Genomic DNA, 20,585 nt, shown 5'->3' on the forward strand with positions numbered 1-20,585 from the left:
CCCGGCCCGGCGCAAGGGGCCTGGGAGCGGCTGCTGCTCCGCGCGGCGCTCCGCCGGGCCGAGTGCCTGACCCAGTGCGGGGCGCAGAGGCTGGGCCCCGGGGGCGCGGCGCGGCTCCGCGTGGGAAGCGCGCTGCGAGACGCCTTCCGCCGCCGGGAGCCCTACAACTACCTGCAGAGGGCCTACTACCAGGTGCGGGAGCCGCCCGGGCCCTCCGGGGGTCCTGCCCCGACCCACGCTGCGCCGCTACTCGGAGCTCGCCAGGAGGGGGCGGAATGCCGGCGCCCGGGACTCCGGGTGGGGCTCAGGGAGGCGGCGAGCGGACCTCTCCTTTTGAGTCGGTCCCATCCAAACGGCGTCAAGTACCCATTGAGGTCGCCGAGGGACGGCCTAAGGGAGAGTGGGAGCAAAGCTGGAGCGGGGCTGGATGGGTTCCTGAGGCGCGGTGGAAGTGGATGGGAGATGGAGGGAAGGGGCCTGAAACGTTAGGTCTTACTGAGACCTACGTGGGATGATAACTGCCTCTTTCGAGGAGTGAAGCGGAGGGGTTGGGGGGAACTCCGCCGCTGCACAGGAAGCACGGCGTGGCGGGGAGTTGAGTGTGAGGCTTTGCCCGGCAGGGGCAAGGCTGAGGAGCGGGGAGGCTGAGGCCGGGCATGTGGGGGGCGGGCAGTGGACACTGCGCAGCTACCAGTTCGGTAGCTATTGCCTACGTGGCTGGGGGGCGGGGGGGGGGTTGGTCACACACACCTCAGCCCAGGGTCCTAGAGACCTGCGGGTTTTGCTGGTCGCTCAGGTCTCCCCCTCACTTCCCCACCTCACTTAGCCATCACTTGCACCTTGTCTTCCAAATGGAGGCCCCCAGGTCCCTCTGCCCATATCTCACCCACTCTTGAGTCTTCAAAACCCTCTTTCCGGAGCTTCCCCAGCATACTGGTTTCTAGGGGCTCTGGAGGTTGGGAAGTGGGCAGTTCTGACTGACAAGTCTTCCAGAAGGTTCTGGGGCAGTTCCAGGTGTGTGTGTGGTAGGGGAGAGGGGGAGGCTAGGAAGCCAGCAGAGGTCTGACACCCCTACCTGAGGGCACTGACTCCCTCATCCTTCTTGCTTCTCAGCTGAAGAAGTTGGATCTGGCGGCAGCCGCAGCACACACCTTCTTTGTAGCAAACCCAACACACTTGCAGATGCGGGAGGACATGGCTAAGTACCGACGCATGTCTCGGGTGCGCCCCCAAAGTTTCCGGGACCTGGAGACACCGCCACACTGGGTGAGACCCTTTGACTGGCCAGATACACAGGGCTCACTGGACTGGGACCTGTGTGGCTCAGGCATCAGGAGACCTGGGTACTGTCCTTGGTAACCCTGAATGGAGAGTCCCTCTCTGGGGCTTAGCTTTCTTTCGAGGATCACTGAAGTCCCTGTTCGACCATTCTGATCCTGAGGCCCACCCCATAGGTGAAGTGGGACCTGGAGTCCGTGCCCCAGATCAGACCAACACCCCCCCCTTCTTTCTGCCTCCCAGTCTTGTTTGGCACCCTGCCTCCGGGAGCTCAGGTGACTGCCCATTCCCCTCCCCAACAGGCAGCCTATGATGATGGCCTGGAGCTACTGGGGCGCCAGGAGGCAGGACAGGCACTGCCCAGGCTAGAGGAGGCCCTGCAGGAGAGCCTGGCCCAGATGGAGAGCTGCCGGGCTGGCTGCGAGGGGCCCGAGGAGCAGCAGAGGGAGGAAGAGGAGGAGCAAGGGGCCGGCAGCCAGGGGGGCCTCTATGAGACCATTGCAGGTAAGGAGTTGGGGGTTCACGGCCCCACAGAGAGGAGCATCACGAGCTGAATGGTCCACATGTGTTGCAGGGCACTGGATTCGGGTCCTGCAGTGCCGGCAGCGCTGTGTGGGGGACATGGCCACGCGCCCTGGACGCAGCTTCCCTGTCCCTGACTTCCTTCCCAGCCAGCTGAGGCGGCTGCACGAGGCCCATGCTCAGGGTCAGTTGGGGAAGGGTGAACGTGGGGGTGACCGGGCTTGGAAACAGGGGAAGTGAAGGTTTGTCTCTGATGGTATCCTGAGCCCCATCTCTCCGTCCCTCCCGTCTGTCTCTGGATCTGTAGTTGGTCAGGAGGACTCTCATTTGCTCTCCTTTGGCGCCGTTGTGGAAGGCTCAGGAGATGGGTCACAGGGCTCCTTCTGCCCTTGCTGCTTCTCACCTTCCTTTAATTCCCTCCTCTCTTCCTCCCCATTGAACTCTGCCCACCCAGCTCAGGTATGTTTGAGTAAGCTTTGGAAAGAAGCAATGGATGAGCGAGCCGCCAGGGGGGATGGGGGCTTTGGAGTTGTTTGGCGTCCGGAGACCACCTTCTCTGGCTCTGCCTCTGTGGGCCTGTCTTCTCTGCCTCTGCCCAGGGACCACTGTCGCTCTCAGTCACCATGCCCCACCCCGCCCTATTGCTCTGTCTCCAGTGGGGAATCTGTCCCAGGCTATGGAAAACGTCCTGAGTGTTCTGCTCTTCTACCCGGAGGACGAGGCTGCCAAGAAGGCCCTGAACCAGTACCAGGCCCAGCTGGGAGAGCCGAGACCTGGCCTCGGGCCGAGAGAGGTAACCCTCTGCTGCGTACGTACCCTGTGAGGTAACCCTAAACCAAATAGACCTGAGAAGTAACCTGGACTCTCTCCTCCCATCTCGTCACCGCAGGCAACCCCAAGTCTAGCATCTGACTTGTCCCTGCTCCCTGCTCCCCACTGCAGACTCGACTTTCTGAGTCCAAGTGCCAGCCCATCCCTCTTGCCTCACCTCACCCCCACTTGCCCCCCCTCATGTGCCCTCCTGTGCCACAGGCCTATGCGCATCGCCACCCCCTTGCCCCTTTGAGCCCAGATGCCCTGAAGCTCTTGAAGGGAAAGGCGTAGGAAAGGGTTTAGGAGTGTGCAGGCTGTCCCCTAGAACCTGGGACTGCCGTGCTCTCCTCCAGCCTTAACTCCCCTGCCCCACTCTACTTCTCCTCGTCTCGCCCCTTTCTCCCTGCTGCCCACACCACCTCAGGACATCCAACGCTTCATCCTTCGATCCTTGGGGGAGAAGAGACATCTCTACTACGCCATGGAGCACCTGGGGGCCAGCTTCAAGGATCCTGTGCGTAATTCCCCTTGTCCCTCTCCTGCTCCCCCAGGAGGAAGAGAACAGTGATGCCCTACATTTGGGTCACTTCGGTTTGCAACAAGGCTCCCCATTTCCCACACCCCTGGGAGGCTTGGAGAAGAGTCTGTGGTCCCAGTGTCTCAGGGACAGAGGCAGGGGCCTGTAGGAGAGGGCGGCTTTGGGGTCATGCAGGCCTAAGTGTGGGTCTCTTCTCTGCCATAAGCAAGCTCTGGACCTTCACTCGCCGCAGCCTCCATTTCCTTACCTGTAAAACGGGCACATCAGACCTATCTCATGGAGTGATTGAAGCCGTCTCATTTGCTAGTAGAGAAGTCTCTGCTGCTGCTGCTTTCCTTACTGTTCTTTTTGTTGTAGTTGCGAGAGGAAACTGAAGGACAGAGGGTTTGTTCATTGCTAGGACAATAACGTAAAGCATTTTCTCAAGCTCCTTGGCACCATTGACATTTTTGACCTGATCATTCTTTGTAGGGGAGAAGAAGGGGGCTTGCGTAGGCATTGTGGGATATTCAACAGCTTCTCTGGCCTTTACCCAGTAGATGTCAATAGCACTCTGAGTCATGACAATCAAAAATGTTTCCAGACATCGCCTAATATCCCCTGGGGGGCAAAATCTCCTGCTTGAGAACCGCTGGTTCAAAGTGTGGACTCTAAAGCTAGTTTAGTATGTGTGTATGTGTGTATGTATGTGTGTGTGTGTGTATATGTGTGTATGTGTGTACGTGTGTACATGTGTGTGTGTGTGTGTGAAGTAGGCTCCACACCCAACCTGGGGCTGGAACTCAGGACCCCAAGATGAAGAGTTGCATGCTCTACCAACTGAGCCGCTAGGTGCCCCCCTCAAGCTGGTTTGAATCCCAACTCTGTCACTTACTAGCTGTGTGATCTTCGGCATGTTGCTTTACCATTCTGTGTCTTAGAGTCTTCAACTGCAAAATGGGCACATTTCATGAACACTGCATGATAAAGCCCCACGCGTTCCGCTTCCATGCGTGAAGCTGTTAGAAAAGCAACTGATGAGTAGTCCTACACGAGCAGTTGGTGGAGTTTGGCCCAGCTCCTGGGGCTCCTGACAGTGAGCCCAGGGCTTTTCCCACCTCTGCCTTCCTCTCTGGAAGCAGGAGCACCCTAACGTGGTAGTCAGAGTCTAATAATGTCAGGGATTCAGGCTGGGCTTGGTGGGTGATGACGCTTTTCCTGACTCTCCCAGGATCCCTGGACCCCAGCAGCTGTCATCCCCGAGGCACTTAGAGAAAAGCTCAGGTAGGAGATGCCTGTGGTAGGAGGGGCCTGGCCTGAGCTGGAAGGTGAGGGAGGGGTCCTGGGAGGTCTGGAGAAGATGGGTCCAGACCGGCCGGCACTTGCACTGAGCATGTCTCTCACCCCTGAGAGAGGATCAAGAGAAGAGGCCTTGGGACCATGAGCCGCCACAGCCAAAGCCCTTGACTCACTGGAAGGGTAGGTTCCTGGGAGAGTGGGAAGCAGGAGCCCGGAGGGTCTGGGTGGCTGCCAGCTGCTGCTGGGCCTACCCTCGGGGGTGTTCAACCCCCTCTGCCCTGCCCCTTCCCCTGCAGATGTGCTCCTCCTGGAGGGAGTGACCCTGACCCAGGATGCAAGACAGCTGAATGGGTCAGAGCGGGTGGTGTTGGACGGGCTGCTCACCCCAGCCGAGTGTGGGGTGCTGCTGCAGCTGGCCAAGGTAAGAAGACCTGGGAGTAGGTGGGACCGTCGGCTCGTTAGGGACTTCGGGCACAGCCCGGCCTGCCCCCTGTTCTGCCCTCTCTGGTTCTCCAGCCGGCACGGCACCTGCCCCTGCCTCACCACAGTGGACAAGTTCCGTTCCTCTCAACTTAGCCGGCCTGGGCTGGATGGACTCTCTTTACAAAGGAATTTTGCTGGAAATTGATAGGAAGAACAAAAGAAAAAACATAAAGGCATAAGAAAGGGTGAGCGTGCAAGTGAGGATTCCTTGGTTAGCCAAGAGTTTAATTATCGGCTGGGCCAGTGGCTGAATAGACACACAGGCTTCTTTCCCCATCCGTTGCTGCCCCTGCTAGTTTGGGCTGAATGCTCCATACTCACTGCCGTGTTGGGAAGCTTCCATCTTCATTCCAGGTTAGCCTTCCTTCTACACACACTCACTGAGTATCTGTGGCGTACTCAGAACTACTGGGTTCCAGGGGGACGTAGATGAGCACAGATGTGCACTCAGGAGCTCGCTGTATAGAGAAGGAACCGGACATGGAGGCATATCAGTAGAGCGAGGGGTAAGTTGCTACAAGAAGCATGTACCCGTCCAAATAGGAGCACCGAAATGCCAAGTCACAGAAAGCTTTCTGTGGGGGCTGGGGGCATTTGAGGGGGTCATTTGAGCTCAGTCTTTTTTTTTTTTTCATTTATTTATTTGAGAGAGAGTGAAAGAGAGAGAGAGCGTGTGCAAGTGGAGGGGAGTGGGGGAGAGAGAGAAGCAGACTCCCCGCTGAGCAGGGAGCTGGCCTTGGGGGCTCCATCCCAGGACTCCGGGATCATGACCTGAGCCCCAGGCAGACGCTTAACCTCCTGAGCCTCCCAGGTGCCCCTTGAGCTCCGTCTTAAGGATGAGTTAACAAGGCGGAGAAGGGGAGGAGAGCCAGGCGGTAAGGAAGAGGAACGAGGGGCCCGGACAGCTGCGGTAGGGCACAGGAGTTAAGGGCATGGGCCAGCCCCGACGGTGATTAGCTGGCTGACCTCATGCCATGTATCTTAATGTCTCTGAGCCTCGTTCCTTCATCTGTAAAATGGGGCTAAATGCAGTGGGCTCTTCCAGGGTTGTTGTGAGGCCCGAGGCAGTACTTGGTAAAGCTGTTGGAAGAATATAAAAAGTGCTCAGGATTCGCCCTCGCTGTGTCAGGCTGCATGTTATCCACAGGAGGTAGACGGGAGGGAAGCCAGAGGTGGAGGCACGGGCGAGATGGCGCAGGGCCTTCTGTCCCAGCTACGGGAGTTTGTTGACCGTGGACAGCTTATCGGACAATTTAAGGAGGGGTTAGCAGGAGCGGGGTCTGGAGTCACCATGCTGCAGAACCGGCAGATCCCTCTAGTGGCACTGCGGAGAACGCCCTGGGAAAGGAAGGAGGGGAGGCTTCTGGGGTGATGCTGGCGTGCCACTGCCTTAGGTTAGATCCTCATTTCAAGGGAATGAAGAGAGGGGGACAGATGAGAAATATTTAGAAAGTCAAAGATAAAGAAGTTCAGCACTAAATCTATGTGGAAAATAATGGATGAAAGGATGGAGTCAGGAATAACTCCGAAGTATCGGCTCTTCTTTCTGTTCCTCCATCACACTAAATTCATTCTAGCCTCAGGACCTTTGCACTTGCTGTTACTGCTACCTGGAACATTTTTTTCTCTCACATATTCAAGTGGCTCCTTCATATCATTTGCTTTCAATGTAGATGTCACCTCACTCATCAATTAGCTGTCCCCTACCCACTGCCTGGGCACTCTGAAGGTTGTAGCCCTGTTTTAACTTTTTTATATCATTTATCCCCATCTAAGTTAATCTGGTTTGTTTGTTTATTTATTTACTCAAAATATAAACTGCGTGAGAGCATGTTCACGGGTGTGTCCTCACTGCCTAGAATAGTGCCTGGCATATAGGAAGTGCTCAGTACAAATTTCTTGAATGAATAAATACAAGAATGGAAGGTTAGATGGCTTGGGTGAGTAGGTGGTGTCTCAGAGATGAGGTTTATACACAGGGTAACTGGGTAGTGGTTGCAAAAAGCAGCCAGAAGAATAGGTATCAGGAAAAGGACATTCAAATACCAGGAGACCCCTCCGGTAATGAGACTCATGTAGGTGGTTGGGTAGTTGGGGCTCAGCATCAAGGGTTCTCACATTCTCCAAGAGTGTGTCAAGGGTGTCAGAAAGGCACCTCGGCTGATACTGTCTCCCCACCTCGAGCCGCCAGGACCCGGCCTGACTATCAAACTTCCTGCTAGGGTCCTGTTCCTGGAAAGACTCCTCTATCCTTGGCTCATCAGGAATGAGTGACCAAGCTCTTCCTGCCCTCTTTTCCCAATGGCCGTTACCCTCTCAGAGGCCCCTTTCCTGCTGTAGGAAGCTCTCCAGAGTTCTAGGCACAGCAGCCTTGGCCAGTGGGGTTCCAGATCTTTACCAGAGCGTGACAGTATAGACCTGAACATAGTTGTTCTGTGGGAAGGGGCAGCAGCTCAGGGAAGGGGGCCAGCCGAGAACACTGGGGGCTTCTAGCCTCTTCCGGGGAGTGGGACGATTGGAGGAAGGTCTTGCAGCCCTGAGGGCAGTGATGTGGGAGATGGCCTGGGACCCAGGGAGTGAGACTCCCCAGCCACCTCTCTCCCTCCGTAGGACGCCGCTGAGGCCGGAGCCAGGTCTGGCTATCGTGGCCGCCGCTCCCCTCACACCCCCCATGAACGCTTTGAGGGGCTCACGGTGCTCAAGGCTGCGCAGGTGAGAGGAGGCCCCCGTGCCCTGGTCTGATGCCCAGAATCGGAGAAGAGGGTACACAGGAGACTGAGTGCCCAAGCCTGGGCCTCTCCTGTGGACTGAGAGCGCCTGAGGCCCCTGTCTAGAGTTGAGGGCGGCGGGAGGTGAGGTGTTCTGAGACTTAGGGACCTGGGTGATGGTCACAGAGCCAATGGAAGGAGCAGTTTGGGCTGATGGACAGAGCTGGCTGCTGAGACCAAGCCCGGGGGTGGAGAGCAATGGAAGTAGGGCAGGGGCTGGCGCAGGGCTGCTCTTCCATCGCCCCCTCCTTTCCTGCCCTTCCTTTCCCGGCTTGCAGCTGGCCCAGGCTGGGGCCGTGGGCAGTCAGGGGGCTAAGCTGCTTCTGGAGGTGAGCGAGCGCGTGAGGACCTTGACACAGGCCTACTTCTCCCCGGAGCGGCCCCTGCATCTTTCCTTCACCCACCTGGTGTGCCGGAGTGCCATAGAAGGTAACCACCAGGAAGCCTAGCTGTTCCTCCCCAACTGCGGGCCCCTGTTGGGCACTGCACCCCCTCCGCATCCCCAAACTCCGTGGGCTTTCTGACTTCCCCGCCTGGGTAAGGGCCTGGCCCCTCTGCCCAGCCGTGATCCCCCGAAGCTGTAGGGTGAGCATGGGCCACACTGGATGAGCACAGGGGTGTTCACCAGGTAGCTTTGCTTGCCAGGAGAGCAAGACCAGCGCATGGACCTCAGTCACCCGGTACATGCAGACAATTGCGTCCTGGACCCTGACACCGGGGACTGCTGGCGGGAGCCCCCAGCCTATACCTATCGAGACTACAGGTGGGCAGCCCCCCCAGGGGTCAGGCAGGTGGACCTGGGTTGGGGGTCTCACTGCCTGCCGCCTTCCTCCCTTTGCAGTGGGCTCCTCTACCTCAACGATGACTTCCATGGTGGGGACCTGTTCTTCACAGAGCCCAATGCCCTCACGGTCACAGTAAGCCGGGTGGGGGCCGTAGGGGTGTGGGGGGAGCCCAGCTGTGGGCTCTGAATTCAAAACAGAAGCTTCCCAGAGGCAAATGCAGGGAAATGGCCAGGGGGCCCCCTTAACCTTTTCCTTTCCTGGCCTCCCCAGCCCTCCCACCACTTGTCTGGGTTCGGGGGTATAGCAGAGTTTGATTACACCTCCCCAGGAGATCTGCTGTGGTCCCTGCGGATCCTGCCTTCACTGTTTGCCTCACTCCCTCAAGAAGGGGGGTAAAGCGCAGGTCCCCAAGGCCGTAGTCGCGGTGGAAACCAGGGGCTGGACTTGCGCGGGAGGAGAGGGGCAGTGACTTTGCGTCATCTACTGCTCTGTCTTACCCGATTACCTCCTTCTCTGCTGCCACCAGCTACTGATGATCCGTGGCCTCCCTGAGGGGGAAGAATGTCCCCAAGACCCTTATCCCCAGTACCCAGAGTCTGGTACTGCATTCATACCTTCAGATTGCTTCACACCCGGGGTTCAAAGGTTGGACAGGAAAAGTCAAGGCCTCGGTGGGAGATGGAGAGGCCCCTTTCCTTTGGCTGTGACTCCTCCAGCCTCGGTCTGGCATTTGTGCTCCCCAAGTTGAGGCCAACTTCTCATTTCCCCCCCGGGATAGTTCCTGAATTAAGGAGTGGGAAGTGATGGGCAGGAGAGCTGAACTCTGCGCCCCGGCCCACCACCTGCCGTAGGGAGTCAGAGCCAAGTTCTCTGAGAGTACCCATCCCTGGCGCTGAACCTGCCCTCCCCCCTCAGGCTCAGGTTCGTCCGCGCTGTGGACGCCTCGTGGCCTTCAGCTCCGGTGGGGAGAATCCCCACGGTGTGTGGGCCGTGACGCGGGGACGGCGCTGCGCCCTGGCGCTGTGGCACACGTGGGCGCCTGAGCACAGGGAGCAGGTGAGGAGGAGCGGAGGTAGGAAAGGCTGTCCCTCTGGTGTGTGAAGGACGAGGGGCAGGGTCTGAGGCATCCCAGGGAGGGTCCCTGGGGCAAGGTGATGCAGGGGATTGGGCCAGACTCTCCTCCCTACTCCCCAGGAGTGGACAGAAGCCAAAGAGCTGCTGAAGGAGCCAGGGGAGGAGGAGGAGGAAGAGGAAGAGGAAGAAATGCCCAGCAGAGACCATTCCCCGGAACCCCCCAGCCGCAGGCTTCCGCGGGTCCAGGACAAGGCTGGGAAACCGCCCCGGGTCCGAGAGGAACTGTGAGGGACTGAGCCAGCCGGGGACGTGGCCACATGACTTGTGAAGGGCGGCCTTGATGCCCGGACCCATGAGAAGCCCCCATGTGATGGGAGCAGAACAGTGAGCTGTCTGTCCCTGCACCCCTACTACCTTGGGGATCACAAGGGCTGCCCAGCCCTGGACTCAGAGGACACTGCACAGACTAGCCTAGAGCTCACCAGGCCTGGCTGATGGACCTCCAGCCCATGGACAGACTGAGGACACGATGCCTCCCGGAACGAAATGGTGGGGAGAGGGCCTGCCTGCTTCACGTGTGGAGGATGAGAGGGAGGCTAACCCCGGTTCCCTGTCCCAGCCTGTAATAAAGAACTGAAGATCCCTCAGCCAAGAGCCCAGTCAAGGGTATCACGGTTTCTGTGGTGTCTGCAGTGGGGGAATGGCTGTGGCTGGCCTGGGAGGAGACAGGTGCCTGTGATTTGTCAGGGAAATCTCGGCCACCTGCTCCCCATATGCAAATGGCCCCAACCCTCCCCCCCCACAGCTGCTCCTTGGGCCTCCAACTTTAAGCCCTGTCTTCCCTCTCTGAGCTTGGCCAAGACATAGGGCGCCTGATCCCTCTGGTTCCAGCCTTCAAAACCCCAGCAGGACTCCGTGAGTCACGGGGGCAAGGAGTGGGCCAAACCCCAGGTGGAAGCCGGCTCGGGGCTGCGCCCCACTTCCCACCCTTTGTCCACTCAAAGCAGGGGCAGGCCTGTCCAGTCGTTCTCTCTGGATCCCCTGTACCTGCCCCCCCCCCCCCCCCCGCCGGGATCAGACCCAGGGGCAGCTGGTTGGGGTTTGTTGAGAAGGATTATCCAGATCAGTCCCATCTAATCTCAGCTCCTGCCTGCACTCTCCCCACATTCACCCGAACCCCCTTCCCGGCAACCCTGAACTCAGAGATGAAATCTTGGGTGTTGAGAATGGGCCACGTCTCAGCCTCACATTCTGGCTCCAGGGCTGGTTGCTAGGCAGGCCCTGACTGCCGTGATCATCAGCACTGGTGGGGGCTGGGGCGGGGGGGGTGCACTGGGGCTGTGGTTGCTTCTGTTTCTCTGTACCCCTCCCAAACCCCAACCTTTAATCCTCACAGCTTTGCTCTAATCCCATGGGGCCTGATGCTCTTATCTCTGCCACAGGGAGACTGGCCAGGGAAGCACCCCTTCGACCCCTCCTCCCCCCCAGGGCTTGTGGGGGGATACTCCTCTCTGTAGCCCCACACTCTTGCTCCCACCTACCCCCCAACCCCAGGCTGGGCCCAAGTCACTGCGGAAGCCACACACCTCCCTTCCTGCCCTCTCCCCCCACCGCTGCCAGCTGATTTCATTTGCCTGCGTCGTCGTCGTCGTTGGCCCTACCTTCTCTGTCAGTGCCCCCCCAACCCCCCCAGAGCTGGGGCCAGGCCAGGCCAGCTTGTCTGGCAGCAGAGCTGGGGCAGGTGACAGGTTGGCGTCGCAGCTGAGGGAGTGAAGAGGTGCCTGGGAACCAGAGCTGGAAACCTGGGACAGGTCCAGTCAGAGTCCAAGTAAGAGGGAGCTGGCATGGCTCTGCTGGTGGGGGCCGGGGGCTGCAGGGAGGGCTCAGGCAGGGCTGGGCTTGGCTGCACAGGACTCCAAACATGGAGGGGCTCGTGGGGAGCTGGTGCGGGCCCCCCAGGCATTTCTCTACTACTTGTAGTGGGCTCCAGCCCTTGAGTCTGGTTGGGTGTGAGGGACAGGACCATGGCCTGGTGAGGACGCCCTACACCTACCCCATGTTCCTAACAGGAGCCGGAGCTAAACCTCAACCTGTCAGCCATGGGGGAGATGGAGCAGCTGCGGCAGGAGGCAGAGCAGCTCAAGAAGCAGATTGCAGTAACCCCAGAACTTTCCCACTGGGGGACCCCAGAAAACATGCAACCCGGGAAGGGAGGAAGTGTGGACTGGGGGGGAGGGGGAGGGGGCTGGATATGCTCTTGAGTGACACGTTAGAGACCCCTGACCTGGAAGTGACCAGAGACCTCCTGAACTTGGATCTCATATTTGAGATGCCCCCCAAACCCTAGAGCCCCAAGCCCACCTGCCTCCGAGGCCCATGCACCCACTACCCCCACCTTGCCCCTTATGCCCCCCTGATAGCTGCTTTCCCCCCAGGATGCCCGGAAAGCCTGTGCTGACATTACTCTGGCAGAGGTGAGATCTCCTGTCCGACCGAGGCAGGGCGGGAGGGAAGCGAGGGGAGGGGAACTCCCTGACCAGCAACAGCCTGGTGCCCGAGCTTTAGTACAGCGTGTCCTTGGAATGAGGAACGGCATTAATTAATTCATTCAACAAACATTTAGCGAGATCTGCTCTGGGCCAGGCACCTTATTGGAAGCTAAGGCTGCAGATGCTGTCTCTGTCCTCAACCGTAAAACAAGAACGGTTACAAACCCTCACGGGATGGTGAGGATGAAGAGAGGGTCGGCACTTTGTAAATCATAAAGCCCTTACAGAGCAGTTGCTAGTTTTCTAATAGTGTCTGCATCAATTCTAAGGTCACATTTTTTCCCATTTTGACATCTCTGAGATCAAGATGCATCCCAAAATAGATGATGCCTTACAATTATAATTGGCAGCATTTTTTGTTCTTTCTCAGTGATACCTAAAAGCATGGTGCTTCATAGAGTTGGTGACATCTTATGTTGGATTAAATACGTTAATAGTAAGAGTGAACATTGAACGCTTGCTATGAGCCCAACCCTGGGCTAAGTTGTTTCGATACATAATTTCATTTAATTTTCACAACAACCCCATAAATTGATGCTGTAAACCTCGTTTTACAGATGAGCAAACGGGCTCAGAGAGGGTAAGCAACCATCCCAGGACAACAAAGCAAGTAAATGATAAGTCAAGGCCATTGACTTGAGCCCCAGCCTTAAATTGAGAGGCTGGACGGAGGGTAAGGGACACAGGATCACAGATCTCAGGAGGTGCAGTTCAGGGTCGCGGGGCTGCCCCGGGTAGCCAGTGGAAGATACCGCCGTGCCACAGTGTCGTGCGGGACCGGGCTTCTAGCGGCTCAGGGCAGCGGATGTGTGCCTCTCTTCCCAAGTCAGCGTTCGCTGACTTCCCGCTGGCAACTTGAAATTGGTCAAGGTGGGAGTATTTCCATGATGGACGTCACTCTCCCACCTCCACTTCCTCCGCTAGCCCACACTGGAGAGATGCTTGTTAAACACTTGGCAACATGCCACTGGCCATGCCTGGTCTCTCTCACCTCCCGGTTTAAGCTGCCCCAGGGCAGAAACTTATTTCTCCAGGGCTGGGGGCCTGACCCCAGAGCCTGGCACAGAACAGAAACTGGTCCGGATCGGTGGCTGTGACACTGACATCTAGGCACCCTACTCACCCTGATTTCTAGTGCCCCCTTTTCTGCAGCTGGTGTCGGGCCTAGAGGTCGTGGGAAGAGTCCAGATGCGGACACGGCGGACATTAAGGGGACACCTGGCCAAGATCTATGCCATGCACTGGGCAACCGACTCCAAGTGAGGCCTGAGGGGCACCCGGGGCGGCAGGGAGGCAGGAAGGAGAGTCTTGGGTGACGTGCGGTGCCCTCTCCCCAGGCTGCTGGTAAGTGCCTCACAAGATGGGAAGCTGATCGTGTGGGACACCTATACCACCAATAAGGTACCTGCCTCCCCAGCCCTCCATCATCCCTGGGGTCATTATGCCTCCCCTCCCCTCGCCCGCCCTGCCCACCTAGGAGCTCAGCTCAGCTCCTGCTTCTGTCCACCCTCCCGCAGGTGCATGCCATCCCGCTGCGCTCCTCCTGGGTCATGACCTGTGCCTATGCCCCATCAGGGAACTTTGTGGCATGTGGAGGGCTGGACAACATGTGCTCCATCTATAGCCTCAAATCCCGTGAGGGCAACGTCAAGGTCAGCCGGGAGCTCTCTGCTCACACAGGTGAGAGACCCTCTCTTCCCGTCCCTGTTGTGAGAGGCCCAGGGATGTGGTCTTGCAGCCTGGGCCCTGTCCTCACCACCCCCAGGTTATCTCTCCTGCTGCCGCTTCCTGGATGACAACAACATCGTGACCAGCTCCGGGGACACCACTTGGTGAGGACTGAACGCTGGGGGTGCCGGGGCTTGGGGCACGGCTCTGTGCTGGCCTGTGACAGTGTGACAGCCCCCCCCTCCCGGCAGTGCTCTGTGGGATATCGAGACTGGGCAGCAGAAGACGGTGTTTGTGGGGCACACAGGGGACTGCATGAGCCTGGCTGTCTCTCCTGACTTCAAACTCTTCATTTCGGGGGCCTGTGACGCCAGCGCCAAGCTCTGGGATGTGCGGGAGGGAACCTGTCGGCAGACTTTCACTGGCCATGAGTCAGACATCAACGCTATCTGCGTGAGTCCCCCTCTGCATCCCGACTCCCAGGACCCCTCACCAGCCCCCCCCCCACATTCTTCATCCCTCCCCTAGCTCCCTGCCCCTCTTTTTAACTTTCCTGGTTGGAGTAATTTCGCCTTACAGAAGAGTTGCGAGAGTGACTGAAACAGCTCCATCTACGCCTTACCCACATTCACCGCTGACATTTTACCACATTTGCTTTATCATTCTCTGTAGATGGAGGGAGGGATGGATGGAAAGACAGACACATACACCTCGATGTGGACATAGATATATTTTATTATTTTTTTTCCTCTTTGGAGAGTAAGTTGCAGATATTATGCCTCTTTACCCCTTAAATATTTCAATCCATATTTCATAAAAACAAGGCCATTCTCTAACACGGTCACAGTATAATTCTTAAATTAACAATGACACACTGTAGTCTAAGTCTATACTCACATTTCACCAATTATCTCAAGAATGTCCTTAATGGCCATGTTTTTTTCTGTCTAGGAACATGCATTGTGTTTCCTTGCTGTATCTGTTCAGTTTCCTTTAAACTGGAATCTTTTTTTCTACCTTTCTTTGTCTTTTGCGACATTGACATCTTTGAAGAGTGCCACCCAATTTTCTTTAAGCTTTCCGTCCCTTTAAGTTTATCTGACATTTCCTTGTGATGAGATTCAGGTCATGCGTTTGCACTTGGCCCTGCACGTCCACACCCTGCTCCGCCGGGACAGCCTCTGCCCTTCTAGCCATGTGACCCTGGGCAAGCTGCCCGCCCTCCCTCAGCCTCGTGCTCTCGAATAATGCCTGCCTGCTGCGCGGTAGCGAGGGGCCAGTGAAGGGTGTCGGGCGGCCACTGGCATGCAGCTGGCCTGGGATAAATGTCAGCGGTGAAGGGTGCTGGGGAAGGGACAGGCAGAGGCTGGGAAAGCGCTTGCTCTAGAGCCATCAAGGGCGGGAGCCAGGGAGAGCAGGAGAGGTAGCCGGCGCCTGGGTCTGAGTCCTGACCCCCTTGCCTGTGCCTCAGTTCTTCCCCAATGGAGAGGCCATCTGCACAGGCTCGGACGACGCCTCCTGCCGCCTGTTTGACCTGCGGGCAGACCAGGAGCTGACCGCCTACTCCCACGAGGGCATCATCTGTGGCATCACATCCGTGGCCTTCTCCCTCAGCGGCCGCCTGCTCTTTGCAGGCTACGACGACTTCAACTGCAACGTCTGGGACTCCATGAAGTGTGAGCGTGTGGGTAAGGGCCAGCTCCCCCTACTGCCCCCTCAGCTGGAAGGACCTTCCTACGAGCTCCCTTTTTTGGGGACCCTCTTTCCACTCTTCCTAATTACTGGATGACTCTGAGCTCTAGCCCTAGCATCCAGTCCTCCTTGGTTTCCAGCCTAGGACCATCATCTCTAGTGGCCCTGCTCCACTGCCCAGCGCTCTAGCTGCTTCCTGCCAAAGGAGCTTCCGAGTCATCCGAAACCTGTGGGCCTCAACTGTCCAATCAGTTCTGGATTTCCAGGGCTCTGAAGCATCAGGGGCATCCACCGGAGGAAAGGGCAATCTCAGGGGACGGTCATAAGCAGAATCAAGGAGATCTAGAGTGACCCCAGCCTAGGGGCTTTACTAGGACCACCCTGGTCTGAAGTTGAATCATAGTGTGGCTTCTCTTGGGGGAGGCCAGATGCTAAATGAAAATAACACTGGCCGGAGCGTCGGGATCCAAATCTGAATTCTGTCGCTCAGGACCTCAGGGCCCTCGGGCAAAGCCACTTCTCTCCGGGCCTCAGTCTCTTCATTTGGAGACTCCGCAGTGAGACTAAGAGCTACCTCCCCATTTTCTAGCGCCCATCAGGTGCTCCTCGCTCTTTCACAGCGCGCTGACACTGCCGACCTCTCCTGGCCCTCCCGGCCCCCCACCCCACCCTCCACAGAGATTGGCCTCAAGAGAAACCCTGCCCCTTAGGGTAATCCTCTTTGAGTCCCCACCACAGGCTGAGAGCTAGTGGCCAATCTAACCTAGGATTCCTGCAGACGCACACGCGCTTTCTGCCAAAGCCGCATGGGCAGACAGGCTGACTCCTCTCCCTCTTCCTCAGGCATCCTCTCTGGTCATGACAACAGGGTCAGCTGCCTGGGGGTCACAGCTGATGGGATGGCTGTGGCCACTGGCTCCTGGGACAGCTTCCTCAAAGTCTGGAACTAAGGAGGCTGGAGGAGGGGAGGTAAAAGGCCATGAAGACACTCAGCTGCCCCCTCCCCTGCCCAGGTTTCTTTTAAAGTTTGTTTAAGACTTTTTCTTCTACACCCCAGCTGGCACTCCCACCCAACTTTGTCCTTTGAAGGCGGTGGGGAAAATGGGGAGTATGCCTTTGGGAGGCAGCATCAGGGACACAGGGGCAAAGAACTGCCCCATCTCCTCCCATGGCCTCCCCTCTCCATGGTCCTGCAGCTTCTCCCTTACTGAGCAAGGATGACTGCCCCCTCCCCAGCCCTTGGCAGGCCTAGCAGACTTCCAGTCTGAGGCCCCAGGCCGGGGAATTCCTCCCCCAGAGTTACTATCTTTGTCCAGACCTGGGTGGCAGAAGGTGCTCAGTCCTGTGACTTTGGCTCTGGCACCACGAGGATCCTGGCCCCCTTCTTCATGATTTCTCCCCTTTCTACCTTCTTTATTTCCCTCCTAAAGGACTTATAATAAAGTGTAGTGCCCTGGTATGTCTGTGATGTTTGGCTTCTGCCCCCCTTCTGTTCCAAAAAGACACAGGCCCAACTTAAGTAATAAGATATTAGGGGTGTAGCAATAAAGGCTGGGTACCAGACAGCTTGGGGGCAGAAAGTTGGGTGGAGGTGGAAGCCCAAGCCCCACGGAGGAGGTATTCACCAGGTGGCCAGTGGAGCTTCTGCCCAATGGTTCACTACAACAGGTCCATCTACATATGTGCGTGTATCTATAGGAAGGTTATGTTAAGAAGGAATCAGATTACAGAAGACCTTGAATACTGGCAGAGACTTTATCCTAAGGGCAATAGGGAACCCCTGAAGAATTCAGAGCAGAGGAGTCACATGGTCAGTTGTGCTTCTCAGAAAGGTCACCCTAGCTGTGGCGTAGGTGGGAGGGGAGACTGGAGGGAAACAAGGCAGGAGGGAGATGGCAAGAAATCAAGAGCAGGAGGGACGCCTGGGTGGCTCAGTCAGTTAAGTAGCTGTTAAGCAGCTCCCTTCAGCTCAGATCATGATCCCAGGGCCCAAGTCCAGCATCAGGCTCCTTGCTCAGCGGGGAGCCTGCTTCTCTCTCTGCCTGCCGCTCCCCCTGCTTGTGAGCTCACGCTCTCTCTGACAAAGAAATAAAATCTTAAAAAAAAAAAAAATCAGGAGCAGTAGGACAGGGGGGCAAGGAAAGGGAAGGGGAAAAGATGAAAGATAGAAAATCACCAGGATTTAGTGCTAGGGTATGGGATATTAAAGAGGGAGGCATTCAAGATAATGGCCACAGTTCAGGCTTAGGCAACAAGGGGGATAATGCTGTTATTCCCAGGGATGGAGAATAGTGGATGAAGAGTAGCTTTGGGGGAAAGAGCACAAATTCAACTTTAGGCAAACAGACTGTGTAGTGCCTACAGGGCAGTTGGATAAAGGTCAGGGCTAGTTGGAGGGACTTGGAAGTTACCAGGATATAAATAAATGATAGCTAAAGCCCTAGAAGTGAACACCTAGGGAGAGCGAGAGGAAAAGTTCAAGGATGGAGCTCTGGGGAACCCCAGGATTTACGGGAAGCGTGTGATTGGCTTGGAAGACAGGGAACCCAAGTTCCCCAGGCTACTTTTCTACGTATAGAGGCCCACTCCGAGGCTTAGGTAGAACACTTAAAAACATCATTTAAAACCACTTCCTTTAATATACAAGAAACACATGAGACACAAAGAAAGCCCAAGAAAGCGCTCAGTCCCCGAGCTGGAGTATAGTGGGGGGTTGAAGACAATGAGCCTTTCCAGTCTCCCAGGGAAAGATGGGATTGAGGGGACGCAACATCACTAGGCCCCCGGTGGGTGAAGCCAGCGCTGGGGTCACGCTTGGCCTAGTTCTCCACCAAGTTTGGAAAATGCTGATTTTCCTTGTCCTGGTCCTGGCCCTGCTCCCACACTCGGCCTCCAGTTTTCAGAAGTCGTCCAGTTCCCAGAATGGTCCCTTCCTTTAGCTCCCTAGCATTTTCACTCAGGGGAGAAGGCCGCTTACCCTGCCAAAAGCAGTGTGTGAGTTGGAGTGGGGAGGGACGCTGTTAAGGAGAGGGAGGATTGGGTAAAAAGGTCTCCCACCCTCTACCCTGGATTTCTGAGTAACAGTTTTCACCCTCTCTCCCTTTACCTGTCGTGGTGTCAGATTTCCAGGGGAGTTGTCATCCTGTAGGATGGTGAGGGGAGATCTCCCTAGTACCTTGCCATTTGCTTTCCGTCTATTGTGCTTAGAACCTAGGGTGGATAAGGAGTTAAAGCCAAAAGCCAAAATTAGGGGCTTACAGTTTATTCCTCCTACACTCATCCGTGCACATTATCCCGATTTCTCTTCCCTCTACCTTGCTTAGATTCTGTACCTGAAGATCGGGGAGTCTCAGGGTCTCTCAAGGGCTTGTCGGAGCTCTGGCCAGTCATGGGGGTTTCTGAGGGTTGTCCTGCTTCCTCCTTGGAGAACACCTGCTTGGAGGGGAGCTCAGTCTGGCTCCAGGGTGGCACCTGGTCCTCAAGGGAAAACTGGGTGCCCAGAGGCAAGTCCAATTCAGAAGATGAAGTTGCCTCTGAGGGCAGAAGAGGCTCTGGGGGCAGATTCGATTTGGGGGCTTCGGTCTCAAAGACTTCACTCAGCTGTTTCATCAGTGGGCTTGGGGGCTCTAGAGGGGAGAAGTCAAGTGAGATAGTGACCCTGTGATACAAATCATTCAGCAAGGAGGAAAAGACACAGGAATTTTAGGATTCATGCCCTGGTGGGTGAGGGATTGGGAAGAGAGAAATTAAGGTGAGAGGAGAAATGTTGAGAGAAGAGTGAGATTGGATCAAAGCAGGAGGATGGAGGCTCCTTTTAGAAGGAGCTCTCAGAAGATGGCCTCACTGGCCCAACCCACGGATGCTAGGTGACAGCCTTATCAGAATTCCCTGGCCCCACCATTTACCTCCGCTGCTGGTCTTCATAGGTGTCCGTGCAATGCCAAGGGTAGGAGAGCGGGGATCAGAGTCTTGGGCCTGATTCGGACCCTCCAGCTGCTCCCCTGCTGGTAGGTTTGGCTGTGGAGAGCTCTCCACCTGGCAGAACCAAAGGCTACAACAAGTCTGGACCCTGACTCTTTCTCCCCCCCACCCCCAGGTCTCTAGCCCCAGGTGGATATTCCAGGCAGGCACTGCCAAGGCCCTCGGGCATTCAGCCTACCCCATCCGGATTAAGACAGTGGAAAACAAGGTCTCAAATCAGAAAGAGGAGGAGGGCGTGAGGGCTTTCTCAGAATCAGTTTAGGCAGACGCCCAAGAATTCCGACCGTGCCTCCCACAGCCCGGCCCGCAGTACCTGGATGGGAGTGCGTAGGATGCCGGCACTAGGTGAACGGGGGTCCGCCACTCGGGCCAGAAGCTTGTTGTGCGGCGGAGGCCGCGCGGGAGTGACTGGGGCACTCTTGGCTGAGCCCATCTCAACCAGGAGGAATAAGGTGGGGCAGGGCCCGGCCCGGGGCGAGGAGGGGACGCCTGTGAGAAATGACTCAGGTCTCAGCCATTACCGCGACCACGTCTGACCTCTGACTGCAGACCACCCGCTCTTCCCGGTTCCCGGCCGAGGAACCTTCCGGCCGCTGGGCCAGAGGCCTCTGTGGAGATAATGACTGGTGCAGACGACAGGCCAGCTCATTCCGGGCCTGCTGGGCCCTCTAACTTACTCACTAATTAATTCAAATCACTTACCAGGCCCCGATTCCTCTTTTGGGTGCACAGCAGCTCGAGCCTCAACTCCCGACGCCGAGTTTCAAACCTCCCGCCACGCCCCCTGCTTTGACTCTATTGGTGGAGCCGACGTAGGCTCCTATAGGCCTCCTTGTGAGACCCGCCTCCAGTGCAGGAAGCCATTGGGCTGGCACGACGTCTATCATGAGGACCATGGGGCCAATGAGCAGCGGCTCGGCTCGCCGAGGACTGACCCCGCCTAGATGAGGGGACTTTTGTTCCGCCAAGGGTTCCGAGTTGTCCGTCGTGAGACTTTGAGGAGTGCCAGCCTTCGCTTTGAAGACCTTCAGTTTCAAAACCATACGATTTTATTTGAAAAAAATAGAGTCATGGATTTTTACGCGATTTTGTACAGATCCAGCTGGAGATGTAGTTAGGAAGGTTTTTCTGAGGCGAGATAGTAATCCTTATTGGT

The 20,585-nt window shown here is 56.8% G+C and overlaps 3 protein-coding genes across 7 annotated transcripts in view; 2 read left to right on the plus strand and 1 right to left on the minus strand.

Annotated features, from left to right (window-relative positions):
• Window positions 1-10,186, plus strand: part of P3H3 (prolyl 3-hydroxylase 3) — a 10,785-nt gene extending 599 nt beyond the window's left edge. Inside the window, 15 exon segments of the mRNA XM_002922261.4 lie at window positions 1-192; window positions 1,114-1,266; window positions 1,581-1,782; window positions 1,853-1,984; window positions 2,457-2,593; window positions 3,038-3,127; window positions 4,362-4,414; window positions 4,542-4,609; window positions 4,726-4,850; window positions 7,523-7,624; window positions 7,959-8,109; window positions 8,326-8,443; window positions 8,522-8,597; window positions 9,381-9,521; window positions 9,660-10,186. The exon segment at window positions 1-192 is cut by the window's left edge and continues 43 nt beyond it. Of these exon segments, the coding sequence (XP_002922307.3) occupies window positions 1-192; window positions 1,114-1,266; window positions 1,581-1,782; window positions 1,853-1,984; window positions 2,457-2,593; window positions 3,038-3,127; window positions 4,362-4,414; window positions 4,542-4,609; window positions 4,726-4,850; window positions 7,523-7,624; window positions 7,959-8,109; window positions 8,326-8,443; window positions 8,522-8,597; window positions 9,381-9,521; window positions 9,660-9,827 (1,908 nt within the window). The 3' untranslated portion in view covers window positions 9,828-10,186.
• Window positions 10,187-10,271: 85 nt separating this feature from the next.
• GNB3 (G protein subunit beta 3) lies at window positions 10,272-17,045 on the plus strand. Of its 2 annotated transcripts, none has more exons than XM_019802777.2 (10): window positions 10,272-11,367; window positions 11,609-11,695; window positions 11,975-12,013; window positions 13,241-13,347; window positions 13,426-13,489; window positions 13,606-13,768; window positions 13,854-13,920; window positions 14,131-14,209; window positions 15,228-15,444; window positions 16,292-17,045. In XM_019802777.2, exons 2-10 carry the CDS (start codon window positions 11,639-11,641, stop codon window positions 16,396-16,398), a joined length of 900 nt encoding a protein of 299 aa, XP_019658336.1. In that variant the 5' UTR covers window positions 10,272-11,367; window positions 11,609-11,638; the 3' UTR covers window positions 16,399-17,045. The 2 variants fall into 2 exon arrangements, with proteins under 2 accessions (XP_019658336.1, XP_002922278.1); XM_002922232.4 differs by having other exon boundaries at window positions 14,008-14,209; window positions 16,292-17,043.
• A 1,022-nt stretch (window positions 17,046-18,067) lies between these two features.
• Window positions 18,068-20,292, minus strand: CDCA3 (cell division cycle associated 3). Of its 4 annotated transcripts, none has more exons than XM_002922231.4 (6): window positions 20,132-20,292; window positions 19,743-19,918; window positions 19,354-19,483; window positions 18,781-19,074; window positions 18,555-18,658; window positions 18,068-18,426 (listed from the first exon to the last, which is right to left on the minus strand). In XM_002922231.4, exons 2-6 carry the CDS (start codon window positions 19,860-19,862, stop codon window positions 18,268-18,270), a joined length of 807 nt encoding a protein of 268 aa, XP_002922277.1. In that variant the 5' UTR covers window positions 19,863-19,918; window positions 20,132-20,292; the 3' UTR covers window positions 18,068-18,267. The 4 variants fall into 4 exon arrangements, with proteins under 4 accessions (XP_002922277.1, XP_019658338.1, XP_011227010.1 ...); XM_019802779.2 differs by having other exon boundaries at window positions 19,354-19,499; window positions 19,743-20,037; window positions 20,132-20,229; XM_011228708.3 differs by having other exon boundaries at window positions 19,743-20,037; window positions 20,132-20,228.
• Between the last annotated feature and the right edge of the window lie 293 nt (window positions 20,293-20,585).

The sequence above is a fragment of the Ailuropoda melanoleuca genome, chromosome 16, assembly GCF_002007445.2.
Source record: "Ailuropoda melanoleuca isolate Jingjing chromosome 16, ASM200744v2, whole genome shotgun sequence".
Lineage (NCBI taxonomy): Eukaryota > Metazoa > Chordata > Mammalia > Carnivora > Ursidae > Ailuropoda > Ailuropoda melanoleuca.

Bases quoted from the DNA above. Each gene is read 5' to 3' on its own strand.
- GNB3 (XM_002922232.4), top strand. From the start codon at position 11,639: ATGGGGGAGATGGAGCAGCTGCGGCAGGAGGCAGAGCAGCTCAAGAAG. The intron at 12,014-13,240 runs GTGAGATCTCCT...CCTTTTCTGCAG, and splicing joins CTGACATTACTCTGGCAGAG to CTGGTGTCGGGCCTAGAGGT. The intron at 15,445-16,291 runs GTAAGGGCCAGC...CCTCTTCCTCAG, and splicing joins CATGAAGTGTGAGCGTGTGG to GCATCCTCTCTGGTCATGAC.
- CDCA3 (XM_002922231.4), bottom strand. From the start codon at position 19,862: ATGGGCTCAGCCAAGAGTGCCCCAGTCACTCCCGCGCGGCCTCCGCCG. The intron at 19,075-19,353 runs GTAAATGGTGGG...TCTCCCCTCTAG, and splicing joins TATGAAGACCAGCAGCGGAG to AGCCCCCAAGCCCACTGATG. The intron at 18,427-18,554 runs GTAAAGGGAGAG...TGCTTTTGGCAG, and splicing joins GAAATCTGACACCACGACAG to GGTAAGCGGCCTTCTCCCCT.